Raw genomic sequence first — 26,988 nt, 5'->3', positions numbered from 1 at the left:
ATGCCGTTTGCGTCCCCAAAGACGAAAAATGCGGGGTGCTCCGAATTGGTTTAGAGACATTGGTGCTGAGCAATGTGATTTCTGCTTGACTGTCACAAATGTAGCACAACAGAAAAATCAATTTGCCTTCTGTGCCTCCTGGCTCGAGGAGAATCCAAATGCCAGGCGAACCTAGATAATGTTGTATTCCATTTGAGAAATGGCAAGGAAAGAGAGAGAGACTGAGATGGAGAGAGAGAAACTGAGCTGCACTTCCTAACCTCTTGCCAAATGTATGACCATATTAGAGACACATACTGTATTTCCCTCAGATTACACAGATCCACAAAGAATTAGAAAACAAACCCAATATTGATAAACTCCCATATCTATTGGGTGAAATACCACAGTGTACCATCACAGCAGCAAGATTTGTGACCTGTTGCCACAAGAAAAGGGTTAACCACTGAAGAACAAACACCTTTGTAAATACAACCCAGTTTACTTATTTTCCCTTTTGTACTTTAACTATTTGCACATCATTGCAACACTGTATATAGACATAATATGACATTTGAAATGTCTATTCCTTTGGAACTGTTGTAAGTGTAATGTTTACTGTTCATTTTTATTGCTTATTTCACTTTTGTTTATTATCTACTTCACTTGCTTTGGCAATGTTAACATATGTCCCCATGCCAATAAAGCCCTTAAATTAAATTGAATTGAAATTGAATAGAGGTAGAGAGAGAGAGAGACAGGTCTGGAAAGGAGAGGGATGAATGAAGTGAGTTACGCTGAGGGAAACAGATGCTTTCTACGACTCCAAGATAAATACATGTCTGTTTGTAGGTTTGGGAGTTACCAGGGACCTCACGATACCATATTATCATTATACTTAGGTGCTGATGCGATATGTATTGCGATTCTCACTATTCTCACAATTCTATACGCATTGCGATTTGATGCTCCAAACATATTGCACACTATATGTCTGTTGCAGAGAAACAAGAGAGAGCATGAGAAAAATAGTCATGGACATACAAGAGCTGAAAACATGTTGGCTCACTATTCAAAAACAAGATGGAAAACAAGGTATAGGTTGAAAAATACTGGAGCTTTGGCGCAGATATAGCTGACAAGCGCTAGCTAATGTTTTTTTTAAACAGATCGATACTTGGAGTCAAAGTATAGATATGATGTCGTCACTAAAAATATTGCGAGATGCAACTGTAGAGATTTTTCTATCACTATCTGTCTGTCGGCCTGATCTTCTTATAGGCTGCTGACACACCTCTCTGTATCTTCTATTACTGGGAGGCTGTTAGTGTGTGTGTGTCTGTGTGTGTCTGTGAAATTAATGTGTAGTGTTTGTGTGCATCTACAGTATAGTGTGAGTGCCAGTGTATGTGTGTGCGAGCATGTGTATTTGGTGTGCGCTCTATGTACACAGTCAGTCAATATGTGTGTGTGTGCCATCTGATAGTGAACGTGTGTGTGTGTGACAGTGTTTATAGTGTGTGTGTGAGTGTGTGTGACAGCCAGGTGAAAGGCTGACAATGTGGAATTGCTCTCCTCTGACCGTTGTCAGGGGTGACAGGTGTCCCGTGAGCACTTGGCCATGTGACGTGCGTCGCCTCGGTAACCGAGGCAGGCATGACAGCTACCTTCAGAAGGCAATAAACCACAGCCACGGTCACAGTACGGTGGTGTCACGGTCAGAACCTTAATGTGATGGTGGTGCTGGTGTAGACTTGACTAGTGACAATGCCACAGACTTGACCCTGCCACTCTTTATGGAAGAGTGACAAATGGACCCAGAGACAAGGCCTAGGGACAGCCAGTGAGCCTCATACGGACAGAGGAAAAAATATAATGTTTGTATGTTTAGAAAGGAGACAGGTTGCAGGCAAGATAAATCACACAATTCTCATGACCTGCTAGTAAGTAAACAGTAATCAATCCTTCATATCATAGCAACATTAGTTCTCAGGGTATCTCTCTCATATGCCTGGCGTTGGTATTTCTCATTAGAAGTGATCGCATAAACTACAGCTGTTAAACCCTAGCAGCTGTTACCAGACTATGATCCTCTCTCTATGAGGATGTGTTCTGCATGATGGGAGAATATTTATAGATACTCTATTAATCACAGCCATCCCTCCGATGAGATCCGCCTCCTGTCTCACCATCTCACTCCACATGATCTTGGCATTCGCGTCGGGAGTGGCTGTCCTGCTTTTTCATTAGTGTCAATCACTCCCGTACGCGCTCAGTCCGCCCGGAACAACCCGCTGGCCTCAGGAGCTCACTCAAGCATTTGTCCCGCCTCGTCACTGTGATTGACAGGTCTGCGAGCTGCTGACGTGCCCGTCAGGCCTTAATCAGGAAGAGCAGCGGAGGCTGTGGTTGGATGGGGAGGGCAGTCAGAGCCATGTCTCATAGCCGTGTGTCACTCTGGCCTGTCCAAGGCCTGTCCAACACACTCCCATTCATTACCTCACTGTTTATCTAAATGCTCATCCATTCCTCTAGGGAGGAACAGCCCTGAATCCTCACACAAACACATCTGCTATTGTCTTATTTTGGCTTCCTGTTCTGAAGAATACAGAGGCCAACAGCAGCCATCTGTATCTGTGCATCTAAAATGTTTTTCAAAATAAATGACAAATAATTTCCAATAGAAAGGAGACATCGAGGTTCTGAGTGGTGCAGTGATCTAAGGCGCCACTACAGCCTGCACAGTCCGGGTTAGGGGAGGGTTTGGCTGGGGGAGGTTTTCTTTGGCTCGTCCTCCAGCGACTCCTTGTGTTGGGCTGGGCGCCTGCAAGTTGACTTCGGTCGTCAGTCAAATGGCGTTTCCTAGTGTGGCTGACGTTAAGCGGTGTGTTAAGAAGTTGTTGGCCAGGTGGGTCCTGTTTTGGAGAATGCATGTCTCAACCTTTACCTTTTCCGAGCCCATAGAGGAGTTGCAGCGATGAGACAAGGTTATAACTAGCACATCGGTCATCTTGACTTGGCCACTGCTGTAGTTCTGACCATATTTTTCTCATCATTTACCTGAACACAACAGGGTGTCATTATACCTGTACAGGATACTTGAACAGACAAATCAGAGGAGTGTTATAGAAAGAGAGTCAATCACCAGTATGAGGTTTTTTGATTATTTTGTGAAATTATTTGCCTTAGGAACCCTGTTGGCTTACCTGGTGCTGTGGTTGGGCCGCTGACAGGGGAGATGGGGCCAGAGCCAGAGCGTGATTGGTTGGAGCCCACAGGGGACCCAACAGGAGAGGACGATGGGCCGCTGCCTTGACCAGACAGGTGGGGTGACGCGTGGGGTGAGAAGGGTGACTGGGCTGGGTTACTCTGCTCCCCCTGGCTACTGGTGGAGCCTGTAGCACTGATGGCTGAACTGTGACCAGCCTCTGTACCTGTAGGGAGGTCATCTATGGAGCCAGACAGGTCCTGGAACAGAGAAAGAGAGAGACAGGAGAGATGGTGAGTGAAGAATATCATAAGGGAAACATACTATCACAATAAAGCAAGAGAGCAGCCCTGGGTATGCTGTGGATTACAATATAGTAATACATAACCCACAAATCCCAACAATACTCCACAATACTCTCACAATAGAGCGCAGCACTATACTGAAACTATACTGAAAGCAGTATAGTGCCTTGCTGGTGTAGGTCTGACAGTTTGTTCTGTGTGATGTGTAATGGGCCAGTATTCAAGGCTGAGCTTATGTTACACACATCCCCTGTGGGGAGAGAGAGGCGAGGCGGAGGTAGGAGGGAGGGGAGGACAGGGGGCTTTGACTGGTTAAGGGTATTCTGAACATTTTCTAGGGAATCCCCTACGAATGCCGACAGACTGAATGATAGTCTTATAAAAGAGGAGATTGAAGGGAGAGGGATGTAGATAGTTCAGGTGTTGTGTGCCATGTCTGCATCTTAAACACACATCCCCACAGTTCTCCAGCTGCACTACGGGAGGCCACCCACCCACCACTGATGGGATATGTGGGCCACAACCCAGGTGAGGCATCTATAATAAAAATGATTTGGTGGGGACTTATATTTGTCCTATTTCAGTGAATTGGAAATGTGTTTTTTGCATATCCCACTCTCCCTGAGACAAACTTGAAGAGTGGGGTCACAGCCAGGGTCTGACATTATCAACAGTGAACCTGGAGCAATTAGGGTTAAGCGCCTTTATGAAGGGCACATCGGCAGATTGATCACCTTGTCAGCTCGGGGATGCGAACTAGCATCCTTTCAGTTACTGGTCCAATAATGTAACCTCTAGGCTACCTGCCACCCACCTGCTGTAACTAGCTATCTGTCTGTCTGTCTATCTGTCTGTCTATATGTCTGTCTTTCTGTCCACCCACCACCGTCAGTCAGGTTCCACAGAATCTGTCCCCAGCCACCTCCATGAACCTTTACCGAACCCTCTCTACAGCCACCAAAGACCTATCCTGTGTCTCCTAAAATGGCCATAGGGAAAATACTGGATCAAAGCTGAAGATGAAACCAGCTACTACTGTGGTTCTTTCACCAGTATATGTATTATTGTGATCTATTGTTTACTGAAGCACAACATGTTGAGTGTTATGGTATATTGTCCAGATGAATAAGAAGGTTCTGTGGTGATAAACAGTGATAAATGACTGTCTTGTTGTTCATATATCCTCTGTGGTGGCACAGGCTTTTGTTTTCGTCATGCCTCCGCGGCTGCCCACCCGCCTGCCCTACCACCCGCCCGCCTGGTCTGCCCGCCCTGCTCTGCTAGGCTGTCTCAGTCTGTCACATGGCATCATCTGCCCGTGCTCGATCAGCCCAGCACACACACAGGCCTCTCTCTCTTTCTGTTTCTCTCTACCACTTCCCTCTCTCTCTGTCAGCGGTGTCACTCGCTGTCCCAACCAATCAACTCTACTGAGCTAGATGATGTCATAGGCTGTCTCAACCAATCACCAGGGCTATTTTTCTGAGCAGGCAGTCACAGGTCACCGCAAGTGCGTGCCATTTGACACAGTGGGGTCCTGCAAAGAGGGAGACCATGGTGACGTATTTCTAAACAGGTGAATCTAGTGTGACATCCACCTGATTGTTCGCCTCAGAGCCAATTAAAAAAGGGAAAGCACTGTGAATAATTACATTACCCGCTAGTCGCCAGTTCTCCAATAACCGTTGGGCAGAAAAGCACATCATTCATTTGGAGGATTTGAGGATTGACCCGTTTTGATTAGACTCATGGTTGACGGCATCTAGACAGTGTTGTGACTGAGAGAACCCAGGGAATAAGATCAGGCTCTTCCACAGATCTAACAGTGAAGAATCCCAGCTGCTGCTCTCTACACAGTGATATTTCCAGCAGTAAACAGCCAGCCCAGCCAAATACCCAACAAGCTAGCTTGGGCCCTTTCCAAAGTGGCCCAAATCTAATTGGTTTGCCTCTGTGCTGCAAATTGCTCTGTGCATTGAGTCTCCAAATAGCTGTCAACTACTCCCAGTTGGCATCTTGTATCACTTAATGTGCTTCTGAAGCATGTAATTGTCATAATAAGAAAAATATTGAGGTGATAATAACCACTTACGTTGAGATGGCCAGACCCCCAAGTAATGGCCTCCTATCTAGACGCTTCACACTACGTTTGAGAGGCAGTCATTCGTGACCCTTCACCTCAGGGGTGTTGGCGTCAGCCTCCCTCCCTCTCCCTCTCTCTCTGAGGCTGTCAGCCTGTCAGACTCAGACAGGCAGGGGCACAAAGGGGACAGCTGAGCCAACACACACAGTAGAAACACACACACACACATAGGCACAGCATGCACACACACATACAATGACAGCCTACTCCGGCCAAACCCAGACAACTGTGCACTGCCCCATGGGACTCCCAATCACAGCCGGATGTGATACAGCCTGGATTCAAACCAGGGACTGTAGTGACACTTCTTGCACTGAGATGCAGTGCCTTAGACCGCTGTGCCACTCGGGAGCCCTAATTAATGAGTGCTGCTGGGAAGGGAACAGGCAGTGTTCCCCAGTCCAGGATTCTCTGGTCACGCTGTCTAGACAGGGAGGAGTCAGGCACCACACCACAGCTTCCTGTCTGTGGACCATGGGGAAAGAGAGCATTGACCCTCAAACTTTCTCACAGACATACTGCATGGCACACACTCAGGTGAACCAGCATAGCTGTATTGAGCAGGGAAGGCTTTCTTACAAGAGGCTGGGACTGTAGTTGCTGCTAGGGCTAGGTCAGAGGCTGTAGCTGGCTGGGTCTGGAGCCATGCAGGGCTGGTGTTGTCAGCACTGGTTGGTGGCTCTTGGGGCACTGCTGTCCAGCGTGTCACCTCGCTGTTGGAGGAACCAGCCACCCGCTGCCACTACAGCTTCCACCACCAGATCCCCCTGTCACCCTGCTGCAACCGCCCTGCCACCAGGCCAGACAGGCTAGCTGACTCAGCCTAGTCACAGTGGCACAGCAGCGGGGATGACAGAGAGGCTGGTGGGTAGGAGGGTGAGGAATGGTGGAGGGTGTGTGTGTGGGTGGGGAGAGTTCTCTCTCTCTCTCTCTCTCTCTGTTTCCAGTTATTAAGATATCCTCACACAGGACATGAACAGGTTAAAATATGGTATTCAAAGTGTCTGCAGTGACATACAAGGGGAAACTCTAATGGAGGGGAAAAGTTACATTTAAAATCCAAAGATTCAAATGTTAATCGCCCATGTTGCTATCAAATGCTCAACTGCTGTACCCACTGGTATTTCTCTCTTTATTCCTCTCTTTGCTCTGAGTAAATAGAATGATGACAGCTGTAATTAGGTCTAATAGATGTCTGTTGTGAGCCCTCTGGGGACTCTCTCACTCTCTCACGGACCCACTGTTCTCGTTACTGCCTTCGGACTGCTGTGCTGCTGCTCCCTCTCTCTTAGAAAAAAAGGTCCTATCTAGGACCTAAAAGGGTTCTTCGGCTGTTCCCATAGGAGAACCCTTTGAAGAACCCTTTTTGGCTGCAGGTAGAACGCTTTTGGTTCCAGGTCTAACTCTTTCCACAGAGGAAATCAAAGGGTTATACCTGGAACCAAAAAGGGTTCTCCTATGGCGATAGTCGAATAACCCTTTTAGAATACTTTTTTTCTAAGAATGTAGCAGTGGAAATGCTATTACACTTAAGATATTTTTCTTCCCCAAAACGCTGAAGTGAGTAAATGAAATGTCATGCAAATTACGAAATGAAATGCCATGCAAATTATGAATTAAAATGGCATGCAAATTATGAAATGAAATGCCATGCAAATTATTAAATGAAATGCCATGCAAATTATGAAATGAAATGCCATGCAAATTATTTTCTGAATGGTTGTGTGTCAGGGAGGGACTGGGGGAGTGGAGTGTAATGGGATGCCCCATGTAGAGAGCTCACTGTTATACCGTTCACAAGGTGCGACTAAATACCATGTACAGACAGAGAGGAACTCACAAAACGCTAACACTCCCAGCTACAGAGTACAGAGCTGGCATAGGCTCAGAAAGGCAGAGGAGAGAGATGTGTTCATGTGTTTGCAGGAGATAAAAACAAACTGAGCGAGTGAGAGAGAAAGATTATAATGCTAATGACGAGGATGATGATGCTGATGGTGTTGATTGTGGTGATAACAGTAATGATGATGATAATTATGATGATGATGCTGATGGTGTTGGTTGTGGTGATAACAGTAATGATGATGATGATGATGATGCTGATGGTGTTGATTGTGGTGATAACAGTAATGATGATGATAATTATGATGATGATGCTGATGGTGTTGGTTGTGGTGATAACAGTAATGATGATGATGATGATGATGCTGATGGTGTTGCTGATGATGACGATGATGCTGATGGTGTTGGTTGTGGGGATGACAGTGATGATGATGATGATGATGATTATGATGACGATGATGCTGGTGGTGTTGGTTATAGTGATGCAAGTGATGCTGATAGTTGTGGTGATGACAGTGATGATGATGATGAAGATGATGATGATTATAATGATGCTGGTAGTGTTGGTTATAGTCATGCAAGTGATGCTGATAGTTGTGGTGATGACAGTGATGATGATGATGATGATGCTGGTGGTGTTGGTTATAGTGATGCAAGTGATGCTGATAGTTGTGGTGATGACAGTGATGATGATGATGGTGTTGGTTGTGGTGATGACAGTGATGATGATGATGGTGTTGGTTGTGGGGATGACAGTGATGATGATGATGATTATAATGATGCTGGTGGTGTTGGTTATAGTGATGCAGGTGATGCTGATTGTTGTGGTGATGACAGTGAAGATGATGATGATGGTGTTGGTTGTGGTGATGACGGTGATGATGATGATGATGATGATGATGATGATGCTGTTGGTTGTGGGGATGACAGTGATGATGATGATGATGATTATAATGATGCTGGTGGTGTTGGTTATAGTGATGCAGGTGATGCTGATTGTTGTGGTGATGACAGTGAAGATGATGATGATGGTGTTGGTTGTGGTGATGACAGTGATGATGATGATGATGCTGTTGGTTGTGGTGATGACAGTGATGATGATGATGTTGGTTGTGATGATGATGGTTGTGGTGATGACAGTGATGATGATTATGATGGTGTTGGTTGTGATGATGACAGTGATGATGATGATGATGCTGTTGGTTGTGGTGATGACAGTGATGATGATGATGTTGGTTGTGATGATGATGGTTGTGGTGATGACAGTGATGATGATGATGATGGTATTGGTTGTGATGATAACAGTGATGATGATGATAAGGCTGTTGGTTGTGGTGATGACAGTAATGATGATAATGATGGTATTGATTGTGATGATAACAGTGATGATGATGATGAGTATGATGATGATGCTGATGCTGTTGGTTGTGGAGATGACAGTGACGATGATGATGATGATGTGTTAGTTGTGGTGGTGGTTGGGGTGGAAATGATGATGATGATGATGATGATGAATCATTTGAATGATCTGAGGAGAGTTTTCTGCTAAGCCACAGGCTCCAAAACCATCTGGCCATGCTGCTGTCCGACCGAGCTCTCTGATCAGGAGAAGTCATTATGGGCCATACAACAGTCATATCAGTCTCCTGACTCCTGATAAATGTCCCAGTGCCTGTTGTCCTTTGTGTCACAGGTGGCACTGTTGGGAAGTCAGGTTCCATCTCACATCTCCATGGCTGGCTGGGTGCCATGATGACATCCCAAGCAGCCCAGGAGCTTGCTGCACTCAATGCCAAGTCCTCTTCTGTCATAGAGGAACATCTCTGAAAGGATGCTACAGGAGCCTCTCTCGGCCTGCCTGTCTGTGCAATAACACCAACCATTAAACCAAGACATCCAAGAACAGACCGTGTCGTCAGGAAAACACTCCTGTCCCAGGCTATATCACCAGATCAGGCAACATATGTGGAACTAGGATGTGAGGGAAATGCTGTGTTCTACAGACAGGACTATAGGACCCAATCTGAGGGACGCTACCATGTTTACAATTACATTTATTTACATGTTCAAGCAAGTAGTTTCTCTCTTTTCTTTGTCTCAAAAAAAAGCAGAGCGAGAACAAACTGTTCCGGGCCTGTATAGTTGCAGGAGAGACACAGTGTCAGAAAGCAATATGTGCTTTTCTATTTCGCTACAATGGCTGCACAAAGGAACAGGCAATCTCATGATAATACTCCCGCAGCATAATAACAAAAACAACTGTCTAGACTTTCAACACCAAAACACAGACAGGCAAAAAATAGACTTCCTCTTCAGACACACTAGTAGTTAACATAATGTTTCTAGAGTTCTCTCACTTCTATAGACATACAGCCAGCCCCCCCCCCCCCCCCCCCAAAGCCAATGTCTACTTCTTGGACTGTCCATGTCTGTCTGCAACCAAGTCTGGTCTGCTGGGTGCATACACACACGTCCTGAGTGTATCTACAGTCCTCAGGCTAATAAGGCAGCCAGACAACCTACCACCACGCACATGTTGCCAGTCTGCTATGTGTGAGAGCACTAATGCTAAAACTAGCCCATTAGTGTTATTTGTCGTTGGGGTGATATGCAGCTTGCGGAGTGATAACTCTCCCTCTCTAAGCCCTCAGTAATGTGGAGATAGGAAGAGAGTCTGTTTGGAGGACCCGTTTGAAGCCCTATTACTCCTAAGCCTGTAAAGACGCCCAAATCTGGTGGCGCTTGTCTCCAAACCAGGGGATTAGTGTTGAGTTTCACTGTGATTCCCCCTGATAATACGACAGAGCTTGATAGAGCCGGGCCGAGCAGAACGAGCGCTTAACGCACACCGGCCCTATTCACTTAACGCACTGCCTCATTGTCTCTCTGAACAATGACGACGATAAAGTACCCCAGCCCTCCACAGCTCAACCTTTAATCTCTAGATACATGTTCAGGATAGTCCCTTTGTACCGTATATTGAGGCTGAAGTTGCCACCCCACAAACCTTGCCGTCTAATATTTATTATTCCACTAAACAGTTTTTATTTAAATATACCAGTCTTCCATTTAAAAGAGGGGACCTTGATGAGAGTCGACAAGCCAGGCAGGCCGTTAATATTTGAGCTGTTGAAATATTGTTTTTTCATTCACCACAAAGGCTCTAACTGGTTTAATACATAAGCAGACCACTCCCCACCACCCCTCCTCCCCTTCTACCCTCCACCCCTCTACCCATCCTCCCCTTCACCCCTCATCCCTTCATCCCCTCCTTTCCTTCTACACTCCACCCCTCCTCCACTCCACCCCTACAGCACCTATTCATTATGTTCTTATTGCATCTACTAATGTTTTTATTTATGGAATTCCGCTATGCCATACTCCTCCTCTCCACTCACCCCCCACCCCTCCTCCTCTCCACTCACCCCAGAGACATACTCACCCCCCCCACCCCTCCTCCTCTCCACTCACCCCAGAGACATACTCACCCCCCACCCCTCCTCCTCTCCACTCACCCCAGAGACATACTCACCCCCCCCCACCCCCCCTCCTCTCCACTCACCCCAGAGACATACTCACCCCCAACCCTCCTCCTCTCCACTCACCCCAGAGACATACTCACCCCCCACCCCTCCTCCTCTCCACTCACCCCAGAGACATACTCACCCCCCACCCCTCCTCCTCTCCACTCACCCCAGAGACATACTCACCCCCCACCCCTCCTCCTCTCCACTCACCCCAGAGACATACTCACCCCCAACCCTCCTCCTCTCCACTCACCCCAGAGACATACTCAACCCCACCCCTCCTCCTCTCCACTCACCCCAGAGACACACTCACCCCCCCAACCCTCCTCCTCTCCACTCACCCCAGAGACATACTCACCCCTACCCCTCCTCCTCTCCACTCACCCCAGAGACAGAGAAGGAACTTAAAGCGAAGGGAGGAATAGAAAATAAATAAATAAAACAGCCAAATTCCTAATTTCTAATTCAACTGCTCATTCAGCTTAACCTCTCTCTCTCCTCTGCAATTAAAGCACCTGCCACATCCTTCACGCCGTGCTGCTGCCTCCCACCCTCCATGCCCGCCCGCCCGCTCGCCCGCCGCACAGAGCAGCCACACGGCTAAATAATGCAGTGCATCCTGCGCCACGCATCCTTTATCATCCCAAATGACAGCCATTTGCATATCTCCCCAGTCAATTAGAGCGGAATAATCAGCCCATAATTGGGGAGAGAGCCGGTAATCACCCAACCCTGGCACACCGTCAGGACAAACGGGGGGAGGGGGAAGAAGAGGGGCTGAGGTAGGAGAGGGGGGGGGACAGCCTTCACACTTCAACCTAGTGTTCTATCCTACTATGCTACCGTCCAGAGTTTTCCTCTCTCACATAACCTCATACTGTCTCGTTTGTTTTTCAAACTCTCTTACTTGAACTCCCTACCCACCAACTATGATGGGTTCTGTATCGTTATTACAGTACTAGGAACAGACATTCTCCAGATACATGAACGTTAGAGTACACAGGTATCTCTCCTGAGTGAGAGAGAAAGAGACTGTGGAGGTCTGCAATTGTTTTTCTGAGGTCTTGATTTCTTTTGATTTTCCCATGATGTCAAGCAAAGAGGCACTGAGTTTGAAGGTAGGCCTTGAAATATATCCACAGGTACGCCTCCAATTGACTCAAATTATGTAAATTAGCCTAACAGAAGCTTCTAATGCCATGACATAATTTTCTGGAATTTTCCAAGCTGTTTAAAGGCACAGTCAACTTAGTGTATGTAAACTTCTGACCCACTGGAATTGCGATACAGTGAATTATAAGTGAAATAATCTGTCTGTAAACAATTGTTGAAAAAATGACTTGCGTCATGCACAAAGTAGATGTCCTAACCGACTTGCCAAAACTATAGTTTGTCAACGAGAAATATGTGGAGTGGAAAAACTAGTTTTAATGACTCCAACTAAAGTGTATGTAAACTTCCGACATCAACTGTATATACAGTGCATTCGAAAAGTATTCAGACCCCTTGACTTTAACATTTTGTTACTTTACAGCCTTACTCTTTTTCCCTCATCAATCTACATATAATACCCCAAAATGACAAAGCAAAAACTCTTTTGTAGAAATTTTTGTAAATGTATTAAAAAGAAAACTGAAATATGCCATTTATATCAGTATTCACACCCATTACTCAGTATTTGGGGAGTTTCTCCCATTCCTCTCTGCAGATCCTCTCAAGCTCTGCCAGGTTGGACGGGGAGCGTTGCTGCACAGGTATTTTCAGGTTTCTCCAGAGATGTTCGATCGGGTTCAAGTCCGGGCTCTGGCTAGGCCACTGAAGGACATTCAGAGACTTGTCCCGAAGCCACTCCTGCATTGTCTTGGCTGTGTGCTTAGGGTTATTAACCTGTTGGAGGTAAACCTTCGCCCCAGTCTAAGGTCCTGAGTGCTCTGGAGCAGGTTTTCATTAAGGATCTCTCTGTACTTTGCTCCGTTCATTTTTGTCTCGATCCTGACTAGTCTCCCAGTACCCGCTGCTGAAAATCATCCCCACAGCATGATGCTGCCACCACCATGCTTCACCGTAGGGATGGTGCCAGGTTTCCTCCAGACGTGGCGCTTGGCATTCCGACCAAAGAGTTCAATCTTGGTTTCATCAGACCAGAGAATCTTGTTTTTTACTGGAGTGGCTTCCAATCAAGACTTTCTACCATAAAGATCTGATTGGTGGAGTGCTGCAGAGATGGTTGTTCTTCTGGAAGGTTCTCCCATCTCCACAGAGGAACTCTAGGTCTCTGTTAGATGGAACATTGTGTTCTTGGTCACCTCCCTGACCAAGGCCCGTCTCCCCCCGATTGATCAGTTTGGATGGGCGGCCAGCTCTTGAGTCTTGGTGGTTCCAAACTTCTTCCATTTAAGAATGATGGAGGCCACTGTGTTCTTGGGGACCTTCAATGCTGCAGAGATGTTTTGGTACCATTCCCAAGATACGTGCCTCGACATAATCCTGTCTCAGAGCTCTACGGACAATTCCTTCGACTCATGGCTTGTTTTTTGATCTGATATGCACTGTCAACTGTGGGACCTTATATAGACAGGTGTGTGCCTTTCCAAAATATGTCCAATCAACTGAATTTACCACAGGTGGCCTCCAATCAAGGTGGACTCCAATCAACATCTCAAGGATGATCAATGGAATCAGGATGCACCTGTGCTCAATTTCGAGTCTCATAGCAAAGGGTCTGAAAACTTAATAAATTATCAAACATGTCAAAAAATGTTTTTTTGTGTTGTCCTTATGTGGTATTGTGTGTAGATTGCTGAGGAAAAACAAATATTTAATCAATTTTAGATAAGGCGGTAAAGTAAATTAACATAGAAAAAGTCAAATTTTCTGAATGCTTTCTGAAGGCACTGTATATACAGTACTAGTCCAAATTTGGACATACCTACACATTCAAGGGTTTTTCTTTATTTTTACTATTTTCTAAATTGTAGAATAATAGTGAAGACATCAAAACTATGAAATAACACATATGGAATCATGTAGTAACCAAAAAAGTGTTAAACAAATCAACATATATTTTATATTTGAGATTCTTCAAAGTAGCCACCATTTGCCTTGATGACAGCTTTGCACAGTCTTGGCATTATCTCAACCAGCTTCACCTGGAATGTTTTTCCAACAATCTTAAAGGAGTTCCCACATGTGCTTAGCACTTGTTGGCTGCTGTTCCTTCACTCTGCGGTCCAACTCATCCCAAACCATCTCAATTGGGTTGAGGTTAGGTGATTGTGGAGGTCAGGTCATCTGATGCAGCACTCCATCACTCTCCTTCTTGGTCAACTAGCCCTTACATAGCCTGGAGGTGTGTTTTGGGTCATTATCCTGTTGAAAAACAAATGATAGTCCCACTAATCTCAAACCAGATAGGTTGGCGTATCACTGCAGAATGCTGTGGTAGCCATGCGGGTTCAGTGTGCCTTGAATTCTAAATAAATCACAGACAGTGTCACCAGCAAAGCACTCCCACACCATCACACCTTCACGGTGCGAACCACACATGAGGAGATCATCCGTTCACCTACTCTGCATCTCACAAAGACACTGCTGTTGGAGCAAAAATATCAAATTTGAACTCATCAGACCAAAGGACAGATTTCCACCGGTCTAATGTTCATTGCTCGTGTTTCTTGGCCCAAACAAGTCTCTTCTTCTTATTGGTTTCTTTTAGTAGTTATTTATTTGCAGCAATTTGACCAAAGGCCTGATTCACCCAGTCTCCTCTGAACAGTTGATGTTGAGATATGTATGTTACTTGAACTCCGTGAAGCATTTATTTGGGCTGCAATTTCTGATGCTGGTAACTGTAATGAACTTATCCTCTGCAGCAGAGGTAACTATGGGTCTTCCTTTTCTGTTGCGGTCTTCATGAGAGCCAGTTTCATCATAGCGCTTGATGGTTTTTGTGACTGCGCTTGAAGAAACTTTCAAAGTCCTTGAAATTTTGCATACTGACTGATGTTCATGTCTTAAAGTAATGATTGACTGTCATTTCTCTTTGCTTATTTGAGCTGTTCTTGCCATGATATGGACTTGGTCTTTCACCAAATAGGTCTATCTTCTGTATACCACACCTACCTTGTCACAACACAACTGATTGGCTCAAATGCATTAGGGAAAGAAATTCCAAATGAACTTAACAAGGCACACCTGTTAATTGAAATGCATTCCAGATGACTACCTCATAAAGCTGGTTGAGAGAATGCCAAGCGTGTGCAAAGCTGTCATCAAGGCAAAGGGTGGCTACATTGAAGAATCTCAAATATACAATATATTTGATTTGTTTAACACTTATTTGGTTACGACATGATTCCGTATGTGTTATTTCATAGTTTTGATAGCTTCAATATTATTCTACAATGTAGAAACTTTTGACTGATACCGTATAAATAGAGAGAGAGATGTGGTGCCAGTCACTAGCCTACACACAATACTCTGTCATTTCAAAGTGGAATTATGTTTTTAGACATGTTTACAAATGAATTAAATTGAAAAAGGATGAAATGTCTTGACTCAATAACTATTCAACCCCTTTGCAAGCCTAAATAAGTTCAGGATTAAAAACGTTTTTAACCTCTTGAAGCTTGGGGGCACTATTTTTATGTTTGTAAAAATAATGTTCCCAAAGTAAACGGCCTATTTCTCAGGACCAGATGCTAGAATATGCATATAATTGACAGATTAGGAAGGAAAACACTCTAAAGTTTCCAAAACTGTCACAATATTGTCTGTGAGTATAACATAACTGATATTGCAGGCGAAACCCTGAGGAAAATCCAATCAGGAAGTACCTTTTATTTTGAAACCCTTCTGTCCCTATGCATGCCTATCCTCCATTTAAAGGGATATCAACCAGATTTTGAAAAATGAGCGTGAAAGATCACATTGCGTAAGTGGATAGGTGAGGGCTCTCGGAGTGAGTACAGCCGTCATTGTTCCTCCCGCTGTCATTGAAAAACCTAAAACCTCGGTTGATATATTATCGAATATATATTTTAAAAACTACCCGAGGAATGATTATAAAAAACGTTTGACATGTTTCTGTGGACATTATGAAGACTATTTGGAATTTCTGTCTGCATTGTCGTGACCGCTCTTTCCTGTGGATTTCTGAACATAACGCGACAAACAAACGTCGGTATTTTGGGTATAAAAATAATCTTTATGGAACAAAAGGAACATTTGTTGTGTAACTGGGAGTCTCGTGAGTGAAAACATCTGAAGATCATCTAAGGTAAACGATTAATTTGATTGCGTTCTGATTTTCGTGACCAAGCTTCCTGATGCTAAGTGTACATAATGCTATGCTAGGCTATCGATAAACTTAAGTTAAACTTACGCTTGGATTGCTTTCGCTGTAAAGCATAATTTCAAAATCTGAGACAACAGGTGGATTAACAAAAGGCTAAGCTGTGTTTTGCAATATTGCACTTGTGATTTCATGAATATGAATATTTTTTAGTAATATTATTTGACTGTTGCGCTATGCTATTCAGCGGTTGCTGACGAAAATGATCCTCCGACAGGGATGGGTAGCGTCAAGAAGTTAACAAGTCACATGGTTGCATGGACTATGTGTGCAATAATCGTGTTTAAGATGATTTTTGAATGACTACCTCATCTCTGTATCCCACACATACAATTATCTGTAAGGTCCCTCAGTCGAGCAGTGAATTTCAAACACAGATTCAACAACAAAGACCAGGGAGGTTTGGTAGATTGTTAAAAAAGAAACGGACATTGAATATCCCTTTGAGCATGGTGAAGTTATTAATTACACTTTGGATGGTGTATCAATACACACAGTCTCTACAAAGATACAGGCATCCTTCCTAACTCAGTTACCGTTGAGGAAGGAAACCGCTCAGGGATTTCACCATGCAGTTACTCCACAATACCTGCCAGAAGCCTGTACTGAATAAAAATATTCTAAAACATGCATCCTATTTGCATCAAGGCACTAAAGTAAAACTGCAAAAAATGTGGCAAAGAAATGAACTTTATGTCCTTAATACAAAGCGTTATGGGGCAAATCCAACACAACACATCACTAAGTACCACTCTTCATATTTTCAAGGATGGTGGTGGCTGCATCATGTTATGGGTATGCTTCTCATTAGCAAGGACTAGGGAGTTTTTTGGGGATAAAAATAAATGGAATAAAGCTAATCAAAGGCAACATCCTAAAGGAAAACCTGTTTCATTCTGCTTTCCAACAGACACTGGGAGACAAATTCACCTTTCAGCAGGACAATAATGTAAAACACAAAGCCAAATATACGCTGGAGTTGCTTACCAAGATGACATTGAATGTTCCTAAGTGGCCTAGTTACAGTTTTGGCTTAAGTCGGTTTGAAAATCTATGGCAAGACTTGAAAATGGCTGCCTAGCAATGATCAACAACCAACTTGACAAAGCTTGAAGAATTCTGAAAATAATAATGTGCAAATATTGTCCAATACAGGTGTGCAAAGCTCTTAGAGACTCACCCAGAAAGACTCCAATCTGTAATCACTGCTAAATTGGATTCTAACATGTATTGAATACTTATGTAAATGAGATATTTCTCTATTTCATTTTCAATAAATTTGCAAATAAAATGAAAAACATGTTTTCACTTCGTCATTATGGGCCATTGTGTGTAAAAAAAAAAACAAGATTAATTTTGAATTCAGGATTTAATCAAGGGGTATGAATACTTTCTGTAGGCTCTATATATACTGTAGCGTAAAGAGGAACATCAGAGCCAGACAAGGTTAGTTCCCTCCTGTATCACTTTTCCTTTGTGCTCTGCTTTTCATCCTAGGCCTTGGTATTTCCTCAGCTCACTGCAGTTCAAAGCTACACAACATTAACTTCTGTGGTTTTGGGCCGCACTCACTTGCCTTTCTGAGATGAAAGGCACAATGACGCTCCATTTGCTTCAACTTGATGGAGGAGGAGGGAAAAAAGAGAGAAAGAATGAAAAGAAAGAGAAGGAAGAAAAGAACATGGAAGGATGAGCGTTTTGATTTGTTCCGATTTAACCTCCAGAGAAAAGAGGCAATCTATGAGTGTTTACCACAGCAAGGCAGAGGCAGGAGGGTAAAATAAAGAAACACACAAAAGTATGATATAAAAACAACAAAGAAAATTGTTTCTTTGAAGACACAGACAGAGAAAGAGAGAGAGAGAGAGAGAGAGAGAGATACATACAGTAGGCTGGGGATAGTGTTCACACGGCTAGACAGGGAGGAAAACACGGCTGGGGATAGTGTTCACACGGCTAGACAGGGAGGAAAACAGGGCTGGGGATAGTGTTCACATGGCTAGACAGGGAGGAAAACAGGGCTGGGGATAGTGTTCACACGGCTAGACAGGGAGGAAAACAGGGCTGGGGATAGTGTTCACACGGCTAGACAGGGAGGAAAACAGGGCTGGGGATAGTGTTCACACGGTTCACACGGCTAGACAGGGAGGAAAACAGGGCTGGGGATAGTGTTCACACGGCTAGACAGGGAGGAAAACAGGGCTGGGGATAGTGTTCACACGGCTAGACAGGGAGGAAAACAGGGCTGTGGATAGTGTTCACACGGCTAGACAGGGAGGAAAACAGGGCTGGGGATAGTGTTCACACGGCTAGACAGGGAGTGAAAACAGGGAGGAAAACAGGGCTGGGGATAGTGTTCACACGGCTAGACAGGGAGGAAAACAGGGCTGGGGATAGTGTTCTAGACAGGGAGGAAAACAGGGCTAGTGACAGGGAGGAAAACAGGGCTGGGGATAGTGTTCACACGGCTAGACAGGGAGGAAAACAGGGCTGGGGATAGTGTTCACACGGCTAGTGACAGGGAGGGGGAAAACAGGGCTGGGGATAGTGTTCACAGGGAGGAAAACAGGGCTAGACAGGGAGGAAAACAGGGCTGGGGATAGTGTTCACACGGCTAGACAGGGAGCAAAACAGGGCTGGGGATAGTGTTCACGGCTAGACAGGGAGGCTAGACCAGGGAGGAAAACAGGGCTGGGGATAGTGTTCACATGGCTAGACAGGGAGGAAAACAGGGCTGGGGATAGTGTTCACATGGCTAGACAGGGAGGAAAAGGGCAGGGCTAGACAGGGAGGAAAACAGGGCTGGGGATAGTGTTCACACGGCTAGACAGGGAGGAAAACAGGGCTGGGGATAGTGTTCACACGGCTAGACAGGGAGGAAAACAGGGCTGGGGATAGTGTTCACATGGCTAGACAGGGAGGAAAACAGGGCTGGGGATAGTGTTCACACGGCTAGACAGGGAGGAAAACAGGGCTGTGGATAGTGTTCACACGGCTAGACAGGGAGGAAAACAGGGCTGGGACGGCTAGACAGGGAGGAAAACAGGGCTGGGGTATTCACACAGGGCTGGGGATAGACAGGGAGGGAGGAAAACAGGGCTGGGGATAGTGTTCAGGAGGAAAACATGGGGATAGTGACATGGGACAGGGAGGAAAACAGGGCTGGGGATAGTGTTCACATGGCTAGACCAGGGAGGAAAACACGGCTGGGGATAGTGTTCACAAGGCTAGACAGGGAGGAAAACAGGGCTGGGGATAGTGTTCACATGGCTAGACAGGGAGGAAAACAGGGCTGGGGATAGTGTTCACACGGCTAGACCAGGGAGGAAAACAGGGCTGGGGATAGTGTTCACACGGCTAGACAGGGAGGAAAACAGGGCTGGGGATAGTGTTGTTCACGGCTAGACAGGGAGGAAAACAGGGCTGGGGAGGGCTGGGGATAGTGTTCACATGGCTAGACAGGGAGGAAAACAGGGCTGGGGATAGTGTTCACACGGCTAGACAGGGAGGAAAACAGGGCTGGGGATAGTGTTCACACGGCTAGACAGGGAGGAAAACAGGGCTGGGGATAGTGTTCACACGGCTAGACAGGGAGGAAAACAGGGCTGGGGATAGTGTTCACACGGCTAGACACGGCTAGACAGGGAGGAAAACAGGGCTGGGGATAGTGTTCACATGGCTAGACAGGGAGGAAAACAGGGCTGGGGATAGTGGAGGAAAACAGGGCTGGGGATAGTGTTCACATGGCTAGACAGGAGGAAAACAGGGAGGAAAACAGGGAGGGCTGGGGATAGTGTTCACATGGCTAGACAGGGAGGAAAACAGGGCTGGGGATAGTGTTCACATGGCTAGACAGGGAGGAAAACAGGGCTGGGGAGGGCTGGGATAGTGTTCACATGGCTAGACAGGGAGGAAAACAGGGCTGGGGATAGTGTTCACACGGCTAGACAGGGAGGAAAACAGGGCTGGGGATAGTGTTCACACAGGGCTAGACAGGGAGGAAAACAGGGCTGGGGATAGTGTTCACACGGCTAGACAGGGAGGAAAACAGGGCTGGGGATAGTGTTCACACGGCTAGACAGGGAGGAAAACAGGGCTGGGGATAGTGTTCACACGGCTAGACAGGGAGGAAAACAGGGCTGGGGATAGTGTTCACATGGCTAGACAGGGAGCAAAACAGGGCTGGGGATAGTGTTCACACGGCTAGACCAGGGAGGAAAACAGGGCTGGGGATAGTGTTCACACGGCTAGACAGGGAGGAAAACAGGGCTGGGGATAGTGTTCACAGGGAGGAAAACGGCTAGACAGGGAGGGGAAAACAGGGCTGGGGATAGTGTTCACATGGCTAGACAGGGAGGAAAACAGGGCTGGGGATAGTGTTCACATGGCTAGCAGGGAGGAAAACAGGGCTGGGGACCAGGGAGGACAGGAAAACAGGGCTGTGGATAGTGTTCACACGGCTAGACAGGGAGACAGGGACAGGGGAAAACAGGGCTGGGGATAGTGTTCACACGGCTAGACAGGGAGGAAAACAGGGCTGGGGATAGTGTTCACATGGCTAGACAGGGCTGGGGATAGTGTTCACACGGCTAGGGAGGAAAACAGGGCTGGGGATAGTGTTCACACGGCTAGACAGGGAGGAAAACAGGGCTGGGGATAGTGTTCACACGGCTAGACAGGGAGGAAAACAGGGCTGGGGATAGTGTTCACACGGCTAGACAGGGAGGAAAACAGGGCTGGGGATAGTGTTCACATGGCTAGACAGGGAGGAAAACAGGGCTGGGGATAGTGTTCACATGGCTAGACAGGGAGGAAAACAGGGCTGGGGATAGTGTTCACATGGCTAGACAGGGAGGAAAACAGGGCTGGGGATAGGGTTCACATGGCTAGACAGGGAGGAAAACAGGGCTGGGGATAGTGTTCACATGGCTAGACAGGGAGGAAAACAGGGCTGGGGATAGTGTTCACATGGCTAGACAGGGAGGAAAACAGGGCTGGGGATAGTGTTCACATGGCTAGACAGGGAGGAAAACAGATTTTCTCACTTGTTTACTGGGCCTTTTTTCTACCACCCCCTCCGTTCCTTCTTTCCTCTCTGCGTTATGCATCACTGTCAAACTGACATAGATAAAACATGAGGGCTGCTGCAGCTGATTGGATTGGTGCGAAGCAAACGCATCCCCGTCTGGTGTGATTGGACATGCCTGCTGTCAGAGTGGCTTCCTCGGTCATCCATCAGCTCTGTCTGGCCGCAGACTGAGCCGATCGATACATGATTGGTGGATTGGTGAGAGATATCACATTGTGACCTGCCTGCATATCATCATAAATATGGCTGGCTAGGCCTGGCTGACTGGCTTCACATGTCTATTGGCTCCTTGTCCAGAGCTCAGAGAGGTAGCTGCTGTCTACATTAAGCTCCATGTGTTATACACACACACACACACACACACACACACATATTGTGCCATAGACAGATAGACATGCAGGTAGAGAACTGAAAGGAAGTCAATGTAGGTGGTAGAAACTGCAGGAGTTTAGCGACAAAGGAAAAACTGGACTATCTAGGACCAGGATTGGATTCCCCTTAATTGGAGATGTTTTGTTTTTATTTCTAACTATTCTTTCTTGTTTTTCTCCCAATTTCTTGGTGTTTCTTTTCACACGTCACCAAGGATGCACTTTCTCTTTTCCCCTTTCCTGCTCTCTCTCTCTCTCTCCTCCTCTGTTCCTTTCATTAGAACAATTCACCACGGGTTCCACCTAGTCTAAACCTCAAATTGATAAAAAGAGAGTGAGAGAGACAGTGAAAAATAGAAAATATTGAAGGAAAACACCATAGAGTCTTCCATTACATTTGAGACACAGACAGACAGACAGACAGACAGACAGACAGGCAGACAGGCAGGCAGGCAGGCAGGCAGGCAGGCAGGCAGGCAGGCAGGCAGGCAGTCAGGCAGGCAGGCAGGCAGAGGGAGACCTTGCTCCCCAGCATTTCCTCCTGAGGAAATATCTCATTTGTGGGGATTCTGTTGACGTAAGTAGAAGAGGAGGAGAGGAGGGGAAAGAGGAGAGGGAAATGGAGAGCGCAGGAGAGAGAGAAGGCTCTGAGGGCTCATGCCAAGTGGCCTCCTGCCCACAGTATGTCTCTCTTTCATTAACTATGCACAAGACAAACTGCTGACACAAAGTCACAGAGCACACAGCCAGATGCTTCTGGGTGAGGGAGAAGGGGTCTTTTCCTCCATCGCTCCATCCCTCTATCGACATGCAGGAGCCTCCCTCCCTCCCCTCTTCCTCCTGTTTTTACAATGACTATTACGCAGCAGCATTCATCCCCAGCAGACTTCACTGACTGACTAAAGCTCCCTATTGTAGCACAGAGGCATACATCTATGTCTATATGTGTGTGTGTGCGTGTGCGTGCGTGTGCGTGTGTGTGTGTGTGTGTGTATGTGGGGAGTATGTGGGGTGCGTGAGTGTAAGCGACATGAATAACACATGCATTTATGCGTTACAATTCAAATTAAGACAAAGGATGAATCATTATGTTCTCGTGAGTGGGGGTAACATGTATCATCATTTGATTCATCTGAGGAAAGCTGAAAACAACAGTACTTGAAAGAGTCGCTGTTAGGGCTACATAAAATGCATTAATAACAGGCCACCACACAGAGACAAATGACTGTATGTGATTTACATTACACTGTGAATCACATCATGAATGAAACATTACATCTCCCTTAAATATTCTGTTTTGACGTAGCATTAAATGCTACCCTCCCTGCCGATCTGTTTCTTCGACAAGGCAACTATGTAGCATTGTTGATTACCAAAGCAGTAAATGAGAGTACAAATCCGTAAAGGATTATATAACAGAATATACTGCATAAATGATAAATGTTGTAAAATGAAAAACATAAGAGGGAGTATCAGCCACTGAACCAGCCATATGTAACAGAAAGAACTACAGTAGGGTCTCTCAAAAATAATACATTTCAAATGAAACTAAACCGTACAAAACAAAACATGTCTGTGTCTTAACTCAAAAGTAGAGACATTTTATCTTGTGCCATTTTGATATCTTGATTCAATATTTGTCTTTGTTATACACAAATTCTCCAGTATGTTTTTCTCTCTTCAACTTGTCAGTATTTCGGATGATTGATGATAAACATGATGTGACAGCCAGCGTTGAAAGCTGAGAGACTGAAAGAAAACAACGTCAGGACATCAGGCAAGGAATGAAAAACGTTCTAGAGCAGAAACTGGGGCTGCCACTTACACAACACTGACAAAGCCAGGTCTAGGTGCCAAGGTGCTAGGTTTAGGATTTGAGAAAAAATTGAAATCTTGTCTGGTACCATGGCAGAACATTTTATATAAAACCAGAAGACTAGAGAATGTATCCTAATATATTCAGTAGGTAACCAGCCTTACATAGATAATATTCCATCTAGTTTGCATATTGAAACGGGCGTTTCTGAGCAACTGTCACCGATGACCGCCCCACTGGCCCGTTCTCATCCAACAATCACCCAACAGAGAAAACAACTAACTATCTGTGAAATCCTACAGTGGCTAAACCAATCAGAGACCAGTATGGCTGATGTAAGGCATGTCAACGGAGAGGTGACACCTGTGAAAGGCTGATTTAATAACAGAAGAGATGAAACAGTACCAGACACACAGATCTGTTCAAACCGCAGAGAGAGTGTTAAAGAACGTGACTCCTGCAGTCCCAGACCTTCTCTCTCCCTCTCACTCGAGTGTGTGTGTGAGTGGGAGTGTGTGTGTGTGTGTGCGTGCGTGCGTGCGTCTGTGTGTGTGTGTGTTAGAGTGTGTCTGTGTGTGTGTCTGTCTGTGTGTGTGTGTGTGTGTGTGTGTGATAGAGTGTGAGTGGGAGTGTGTGTGTGTGTGTGTGTGCGTGTGTGCGTCTGTGTGTGTGTCTGTGTCTGTGTGTGTGTGTGGCTAAGGAGCCAGACTATAAAAAGCTGATCTTAATGGTTATGTGTAGAGTAGAGTCAAAGGGCCGGTATATATCAATGCAGCTCGGAGGCATAGTGTTAAGATACATACAGTATAGCAGCACAACGTAGAAGACATGCTTTCTTTCTCTCTGTCTCTCTCACTCTCTGTCTTTCCGTGGCTGTGGAATTTGAAGGAGGACTTGGCAACCAAGCATGAGAAAGCCAGTGCTGGACACCACTTAGAAAAACTTGGCAAGAGAGCTCATTTCATCCACGTTCATTTGATATTACCTTCATATTACATTATCTTCTCTGCTGCTAACTGTCTATTAATGAAGAGGAGAAGAGTATGTGTCCTCCTATTAGATAATACAGGACTTACCCAGGTCTCAGACATTATCGTGCTTCTCCTCTCTCCTCCTGCCACTTTTAATACTGCTGATGGAACTCTAATCACAGTCTAATAAAGGCTGTTCATTATCTACACCAGGACGCTTCGCTGTAACACTTAAACACACCGATGACAATTTAATTCTGGACATTTAGGGATCAGCTGTAAATTTAAATTGTCCACATTAAGTGTTACTAAAGCTTCAGAGGATATAATGATGGGCTGTCGGTATCAACAAATTTGATACGATTGATCAAATATAATCCAAATAAAATGGTTTTAAAAGTTTGAGAAAGTCTCTTTGTATTGATGTTACAGTAGTGAAATGTTTGTTTGTTGTTTAAATTGCCATTGTTTGCTGGCTGCAGTAGCTGTCCTAGCCAGCAGATGGAGCCGTGCATACTGACAGCCCAGGGAGGGGGTTTGTGAAGGGGAGGCAGGCTTGACTCCTCATCACAAAGATGGTTATTAAACCCTTAAACCCCTATGATCACAGCATACCAGACCACCGCATAGCAAGGAATATAAGACATTCCTCATCTCTGGAGATTGTATTTATACTGTATACCCCTAAATATCTGTATCTCAAATGGAAACTAGGCTACATCACCAAACAAAACCAACACTTGCTATAGTAATACTGGGTGTAACCAAATAATAGATCCCTATTCAATCATGTAAAAAACATTCATTATATTCTTGACAAAAAAAAAAAATACTTTTCACATTTCACACAAATCTTTCCTTTCCAGTTGATCCTTTTGAGATGTAAAAAGCATGAAGACTTCAATAGATATATATTTAACTTGTTTTGTGAGACAAGACTGAATTAAGAGCACTAGAAGAAAAGAAATGCTGGCTGCTGCCCCCCCCCTTCTCTTCCCCTCCCCTCCCTGATCATCTTCTCTTTTCTCTCTCATCTTAATTTCACTGGGGAATCATTTGACAGATATTGCCCTTGAAGAGGCAGCCTACGCCTCTCCTCTCCTCTGCAAGCAATGAGGGGGCCACTAAAAGAGGAAACACACAGAGAGGGGAGGAAGGGGAGAAGGGAAACAAAGGGGGAGGGAGGGAGGGAGGGAGGGAGGGAGGGAGGGAGGGAGGGAGGGAGGGAGGGAGGAGGGAGGGAGGGAGGGGGAGGGAGGGAGGGAGGGGGAGGGAGGGAGGGAGGGAGGGAGGGAGGGAGGGAGGGAGGGAGGAGGGAGGGAGGGAGGGAGGGAGGGAGGGAGGGAGGGAGGGAGGAGGGAGGGAGGGGAGGGAGGGAGGGAGGGAGGGAGGGAGGGAGGGAGGGAGGAGGGAGGGAGGGAGGAGGGAGGAGGGAGGAGGAGGGAGGGAGGGAGGGAGGGAGGGAGGGGAGGGAGGGAGGGAGGGAGGAGGGAGGAGGAGGAGGGGAGGGAGGGAGGGAGGGAGGGAGGGAGGGAGGGAGGGAGGGAGGGAGGGAGGGAGGGAGGGAGGGAGGGAGGGAGGGAGGGAGGGAGGGAGGGAGGGAGGGAGGGGAGGGAGGGAGGGGAGGGAGGGAGGAGCGAGGGAGGGAGGGAGGGAGGGAGGGGTAAAAGTTATTAAGTGGATGTGAAATGCTGTGCAGCCAGAAAGGTTAGGTCTGGAATAGGAAATTAAAACTTGCATCGCTTTTGGCTTTAAATAGATTTGGTTTCATTACGGGCGCCAGGGCCGGTTAGAGTCAAATCCCTGAAGCACTGGAGAGAGGGAGTCAGGGAGAGAGAGAGAGATGAAAGGAGGAATTGGAGAGAGAGGAGAGGAGGAGAGAGACATAGAGAGAGCTAGAGTGTGAGAGGGTAACATGGGAGAGGGAGAGGGGGGGTAGACACCTACTCTCAGGCAACACCAAAGGGAAGGAGATAGAGAAGGATTAGAAGGAGAGAGAAAGGGATTTGTTCATAGAATATTGCCATTACATGTCAAAAGCGTTTATGTGTTATGGTGAAATATCATTGTGGACACACTTCCAGCTCAATGAGGAGGAAGAGGAGGAGGAGGAGAAAGAGGAGAATTCAATAAAACAACATTATCATGCAGAACCCAACCATGTATAAAACATAAGCTACATATCACAGAACAACACAGGTGTAATAAACTAAAACAAAGCATCACTACCGTTCTGAATTCCCATGTCTGCCCACTTCACCTTCCCATGACCATCAGGCCTCCAGACCCCAATCGTCTCAGCGCCAACACAGGCAATAGCAAACCTCACTGAGGCTTCATCAACAATCTGTCCACATCCAGAGAGGTCACTTCTATTGACCCCC

General features: G+C 46.0%; 1 protein-coding gene across 1 annotated transcript in view; it reads right to left on the bottom strand.

The window, feature by feature from the left end:
• The window catches only part of LOC115146334 (AT-rich interactive domain-containing protein 1B-like), a 378,630-nt gene that overhangs the window by 126,141 nt on the left and 225,501 nt on the right, over nucleotides 1-26,988 (bottom strand). Inside the window, exon 5 of the mRNA XM_065004267.1 lies at nucleotides 3,186-3,447. Coding sequence (XP_064860339.1) covers nucleotides 3,186-3,447 — 262 coding nt within the window. The remainder of the gene's footprint in view (nucleotides 1-3,185; nucleotides 3,448-26,988) is intronic.

Source organism: Oncorhynchus nerka, linkage group LG18 (genome assembly GCF_034236695.1).
Source record: "Oncorhynchus nerka isolate Pitt River linkage group LG18, Oner_Uvic_2.0, whole genome shotgun sequence".
NCBI lineage: Eukaryota > Metazoa > Chordata > Actinopteri > Salmoniformes > Salmonidae > Oncorhynchus > Oncorhynchus nerka.
The sequence above is the reverse complement of the archived record's forward strand: the minus strand, read 5'-3'. Positions and strand labels throughout refer to the sequence as shown.